This window comes from Gordionus sp. m RMFG-2023, chromosome 2, assembly GCF_954871325.1.
Source record: "Gordionus sp. m RMFG-2023 chromosome 2, tfGorSpeb1-WG-v2, whole genome shotgun sequence".
Lineage (NCBI taxonomy): Eukaryota > Metazoa > Nematomorpha > Gordioida > Chordodea > Parachordodidae > Gordionus > Gordionus sp. m RMFG-2023.
In genome coordinates, this window is record NC_088776.1 from 8,311,644 (window position 1) to 8,318,522 (window position 6,879).

The 6,879-nt window shown below is 27.9% G+C and overlaps 1 protein-coding gene across 1 annotated transcript; it reads left to right on the forward strand.

Moving 5' to 3' along the window:
- Positions 1-277: 277 nt before the first annotated feature.
- On the forward strand, positions 278-5,881 carry LOC135924049 (uncharacterized protein PF3D7_1120600-like). Its single transcript, XM_065459097.1, has 4 exons — positions 278-431; positions 821-933; positions 2,412-2,988; positions 3,387-5,881. Exons 1-4 carry the CDS (start codon positions 278-280, stop codon positions 5,879-5,881), a joined length of 3,339 nt encoding a protein of 1,112 aa, XP_065315169.1.
- The last annotated feature ends 998 nt before the right edge of the window (positions 5,882-6,879 follow it).

Consider the following 6,879-nt stretch of genomic DNA (forward strand, 5'->3'; position numbering starts at 1 on the left):
AAATTTATTGATTTATTTTAATAGTCTTTTTTTTGGACTGTATGATCATCATTTCTAGTTCTTTTTTAAAATATTATTATTAAATATAGTATTATAAGTAAAGGTATATATTTTTTTTAATATAAATTTCATTTAAAATTTAAATTCATATAAAACGAAATTTATTCAATTTTTAGTTATTATAAGTTGCATTTGAATCTTTTTCTTCTTAATCATAAATACAAAATTTTAAAAAATAAAAAAAAACCGTATAAATATAGCAATTTTTCAATATTAAATGGTAACTCAAGTTGACACCATGAGCGCTTACAAAATTTCGCATTCGATCTCAGATAATAACTTAAGTGGAAAAAGTGAAGATATTTCATTCAAATATAATTTAACAGATCATATCGACTGCCATCAACAAAATTCGCTGTCTTATAATATAAGTAATAAGTTAAATGATGCCTTGGTTAAAATTTAAGAGGTCATTTTTTTCTTGAATAAATCATCTAAAATAAGAAGGATAGCCTAATTCAAATTAATTCTCATCTAAGATAATATTATATTATTACTTTTATGTGAAAACCTGACGGCATACTTCAAAATTAAAATTTTGACTGTTTATATATAATATCTTTGTGTTTGATAATTTTCAAAAAAAACTAACTTTAAGACAAAAGATAAGTTTTAAAAAAAATTTACATCGTTTTCTCATTAATTTGAAAACATCTCTTCTCATTATTCCAGGAATTGTATTTTTTTAATATTTCTTTAATCATCATTTTCACTTACCTACAATTACTAAATATATTTATATTATTTGATAAATAAAAAGCTTTCAACAATGATGAGCGGAAGAATAAGCAATTACTTTATAAATACCAAAGTTTGGAAGATATAAGGAATGCCGATTTTTTCACCTTCCTCAGTCAAAGGATATCAAGACACGTAAATTAACATATACTATATATATGGATATGTAAGGGATATCTGGACACGTTGTGTAGAGGGGTAGGTTAATCAATTCAATTATATTGTAAGCTTAATTTATAAGAAAAGTCTAATATAGATAATTATATTATACATGATTGGTTAAAAAAGATTTACTATTTTAATACAGAAGAAAATGTGTTACAATATGCCAAAAGTAACAAATAGTAATTTTAAACTGTGTCGTTTAGAAATATAAAGGCTTATAAAATCTTAATAAATAAAATTAAGGAATGTTTAAACCCTATTTTTTAATCTGACAATTTTCAGAATCTAAAACATGAATTAATATGATTCTGAATGATATTTATAAAGTTACATGGTTGGTCATAGGATAGTTTGTCTTATTAATTATTGCATAATTTTTTATTTTGATAGAAATGAAAATAAATATTTATTTTTAATATATTTTACTTTAAATAATATTTTGTTTTAATTTTTCTTTATAAAAATTTCTTAAAATGTATAAATTCAATTTAATTTTACATATTTATTGTTTATTATGATATTATCAAATACTTTAAGGTCTCTAGTATTTTAACAATTTCAAAATGAATATGCAGCAAAAAGTAAAAATTTATAACATAAAATTTGAAAATATGAATATAAATATGTACTATTGTCTAAGCCCCGAGATTATGTTAATAGATGTTCAAACCGTTGTGCTACCTATGAGCCAAATCTTAAGGCTTGCATAATAATTTCCTAATAAAATATTGAGTTAGCCGTTTTTAAAAATCGGCTCAATCACATGGGGAAAATAATTAATACTATTTGTTATAAAAAAATCTTTTTTTTTGAATTATGGTTTAGTTCTCCCGCTTTTTCTTTGAATGAATCTGGCAAACCTGATCCTAACACCCATTCCTAGCCACCTCTACCCCAAAAATTAATAAAATTAGTTATTGCGAAGAATGATTTTTTGTTATAAAATAAATAATTAGTATAAAATTACTGAATTTATTTTTCAGGAAAAGCATTTAATAACTAAATACATTGTGTAAAATTAATATTCACTAATATTATGTAAAGGCTAGGTGGGCCCAAAGTTGATATTAGTGAACGTCTGTTCTATAACCCCTCCCCCGCCCTCCCATTCGAAATATCCTGGTTATTATGTACTATAATTACAAAGCTATGCAACCACTAGCAAAACAACTATCTATTTAATACGATTAACAAGCATGGTCAGTGAAACATGTTAAATTTTTTTTAAATGAAGGATAGTGGCTGCCTAATTATAATTAGTAATTTTATATTATTAAGAAAAATCAATATAGTTTCAATAGAAATTTCAGTTATTGAATATTATCGATTTTTGGACAAAATTGCGCAGTATATTTATAAATTATTAATTTTTTCGTCTCAAAAATGTTACTAGATAATTCATTTAATTTATATTACTCAATATAACATTGTAAATTATTGAATTCAAGGCATCTATCGAAAATAATTATCAGGATACTGGAAATAGTGCTCAAAATATGGATTATCATGGAACGCTGCGCTATCAAAGTAATAATGATTGCCAAAATGAAGAATCAAACAGATTATCTTTGACTGACTTAAATGATCAACGTATTCTCACTGATTCTTTTACAGACTCCACTTTTATGTTCAGCCCTAGCCACAGACCATTATTCCTCTCGTCCAATAACGAAAATATGAGTTCAAAATATTTTGATAACCATTTCGATCATGTGAGCGGTAACTTATTAGAACACGACGATCTATTCGACAAGGAAAGACTGCTCGTATCACCCCAAGTTTCAACGATTTACGAAGAGAGTGAATTTTCATTTAAAGATGGACAGGGTCACTCGACTCCAGTGAGTGTCGTAACATTAGGACCTGGGACCCCACTTATACACGACAATACGGCGATTGAAATTGAATCGGAATCAAAAATATCGTCGAACTATGATTTAGGGTCCGATATTATCTCCAGAGATCGATATTGTCCCTCGCAAAGCGATAATAAAACAGTGACTACTAACTCTGATTCGGAAATGGGTAATGCATCTTAGCCCGTGTCCTAGAGCGACTTAATACTTAATAGCCGATATTTAGGCGTCTTTTAATGATCGGCTAAATAGTCAAAAAAGAAAAAGAAAATTTTTTTAAAAAAAAGAGGGAAAAAAGAAGAAAGATTAAAATAAACCAAACAAAAAAACGAAAATAAAATACGAATAATCGCGATTTCATTAAATATTTAAGCCAAAATAGGGTATCCTAGATTATATGCATTTTAGCCCCTACTAAAAAGCAACTAAATATCAAAATTAAGCGGAAATAGGACACGGCCTTTGATTTTTTTTTTATAGCATCTGAAAATTTAAGGCAAAAATATTATATGCATTTATAAATTAGCTCAATTACATGCTTATACATTTTTATATATTTTTAAAAAGATGAATCCATCCACGAGAACGATTCAAATTCTCAGTCGACATCGAGGGAGAAATGGAGTGACGATGAAGCAAAATGTAAATCGGTCGATACAACGGTAACACCTGATTTTGTTAGAAACGAAATTGCAAAGGAATATAAATGCAAAGCTATAAATATATCAATGCCCAATGATGCTCACGATAAGGTGTCAATTTATCCTGAAAAGACGCAAAACTCAACTAACGACGACGTTTATGATAATAAAAATAACGAACATTTAATCACTACCGAAGTTGCTTCTATCGAATTAAATCCTGATAATGATGAAAAACCACCAGTTCCTAAAAATAACAAAGAAATCTCTCCCGAATCGAAAATATTTATAGATCCAAAAGAAATAAAAACCGAGAAACTCCTTAACAAATCAATTCAAAAACTACCAAACGAACCCAATACTATTGATATACCAAAGAATCAATCAATTAGTCCTAAAACAGAAAAGAAGGATAAGAAAAAGCCTACCATTCGCACAAAAAGTGCTAGCCGGGATTTTAAAAGTCACTCGTCACATGAAAAAAATACGTCAATTAATAATATAAATGACTCGAAGAAGAAAACAACCTTGGTACCTAAAAATGGGAAAAACGATATTTCATCAAGGACAAAGGCAAAGCCTAAGAGAGATCATGATAATATCAATAAGACCCCAAAAATCGAATTCAGGACAACATTTCAAGACGAGAAACCATTTAAATTATCAGAGAGAAGTAAAATCCGTGATAAAATTAGCACTAAACCTCTTGATAAGATTTCGCTAAAACCGCTCCAGGCTAGCAATATAACAGCTTCCCGTATTCGACCATCGAATAGTTTTCATGATTACAAGAAATACCGAGACACTAAAAGAAACCTGGATAGTAACAAAGTGCCATGGAACACTTCTAATTTAATCCGGGATGATTCTCATGTTACAACAATTTATAAACCAAATTACGATTCCAGCAATTTGAAAGAGGTGTATAATAAATATGTAAAAACTCTATCGCTGTTCGATATAAAGCAGAAAATGACGACCGATCATTTAAACTTAAATTATCTACCAGAATGTATAGCGGTAAAATTGCAGACAGATAACCCCCCGGAGATTATAAAAAGGATGAATAATGTAACGAAAGATATTAGACAAGATAAAGAGTCTAAAAAATTAGAAAATGCTAAAGAAGAGGTTTATTTGGTAAATAATAATACAAATCAGTCGGAAAACAAGAATTATACAGAGAACCAAGAAGTTGATTTGCAGGAAGATAATAAACAAGCAGATGAGATTAAGGGCGATTTGCAGGACAGTTCTATAAATTGGAAAAATTCTGATATAACTGGACAAAATAATACCAAATTTAATCAATCTTTTTCAAGGTCATACAATGAAAAAATTCTGGAAACAAATCTGGATAATGATATACAAATATCTAAAAATGTTTCAGATAACAATTTGTCCAAATTAAATGATGAAAGCATGAATGATTCCACGGAATATAAAAGATCATACAAATTGTATTCCCCATTAGAAATGTGTCATTACAAATCGTTCAAAGATAAAATTACCAAGGATCACATCATAAGCTTGTTCAGAAAAATGAGCAATAATGTGTTCAAGAAATCCCCGGAAGAAGAAAGCTTAAAACTAAACAAATCATATGTGGGAGGAGACTCAGAGTCTCCAGATAATTTGGGACATGATCATATACCCACAAAAAAAAGTAGTTTACAATCAGAAAGCAAAAATCGTCAACATCAAAGCACAATTATTCAAAACATATTTGAAACTTGTAAGGGTAGAGCAAATGTTACAAACGATAATGTTATAGATAACGTAGATAATAATGATAACTTAGACAAGAGTCAATACAAAATGGCTTATGGACAGAAGAAACCTATAAAATCATGCGTTAGCGATGATAAAAATATTTGGGCGAATTTAAAAAACAAAATAATGTTAGATCATTTAACGGACTACGGCAATAAAGGGAATATGAATGATTACACCACTGAATATTTGAGAGAATATAAACCTTCTTATGAACATAAAACATACGTAGATACCTTAAAATCTAGTAAAACAGAGGGCCAAGATGTCTCCGATAAACAGAACACCCTCAAGCAAGATACTTCGTATAAACCATCTCTAAATTGTAAGTTGATTAAAGCTAGAAATAACATGGATCATATCAATTCTAATTTTTCTAATTATAAAATTAGTGGTTACTATACTGAATATAATAGATCTTTCAGTAATCCAAGATTAAATAAATTTGAGAAAGTCCCCACCCATACCATGTTGTCATATCATCAAATCAAACAAAATTCTCTTTTGGACCATATAAAATTGATGTATTGCTGCGACGATCAGGATAAATTGAATCCTGTTACATCAAATGGAACATTGATTTCTAGTATTTCGAAATCGGAAAACAATATAAATGATTATAAAAGAAGTTGCTATTTAAGACGTTAACTTAATTCGGTTCTTATAAATTTGATAGTTTTTTTTTTTATATATTATAATCTCTTTAAAATTCTATCTGAGTCTGTTTGATTGCTTGATGATAAATAGATTCGATCCTTTCAATAGAAATAAAGTACCTTTGAATACTCAAAACTGGTTATAATTCAATTCATGATTAAAAAAAATCATTATTATTTGCCTCTTCGAACAAGTTATTAATAGTATAAAATACTTATTGAAATGTAAATTTTAAATTTTTAATAAATTTGAAATAATTATTTTTTGTGTCTTTTAATAATTAATTAAGTGCATTTATTTATGTTTCACACTAGAAAGTAGACGACGGCGATAAAGCATCAATTGCTTTTAATATAATGTGGAGTTATTTTGCAATTCTTTTATTCTTTAAATCGAGAGTTACATAATATATTTAGTTATAGCACTTGATATAGAAAATTTAGGCTTGCCAAATGACAGAAAATTAAAGCCTGTTTAAAATTTATTTATATCCTTCTAAAGAAAATTCACGGTTTTGACAGTGATATTCGTTTGATTAAAGTATAGTAACCTCATAATATTAATATAAAAATGATCCATTTGCAACCTGCTAACAAAACCTATTTATACTAATTCAATTATCTGTAAATTGACTTAAAATTAAATTAACCATTAAAATAAAGTTTAATATCTACTAATAAATTAGAATCTTTTGTCAATTATTTCTGTCTTTAATCTAAAAATATATTTATTTTTACTTCACCCTATCCCCTAGGCAACTTTTACTTCCTATCTCCATCAATAAATAAGAGGCAAATGGCTTCTATTTCCTTCTCATGTGTGGGATGCTGGGCCAGTGGATAAAATTAATGCCGTGACAAAATTTCATGACATGCCGGGCTTGATTTAGCTATTTCCAGAGATGCCACTAAATCATGGCTCTTATAAAATTAATATTTAAACATGTATATTATTTTTTTCTGCTTGTAAAAAATATAAAAGTTGAGCTA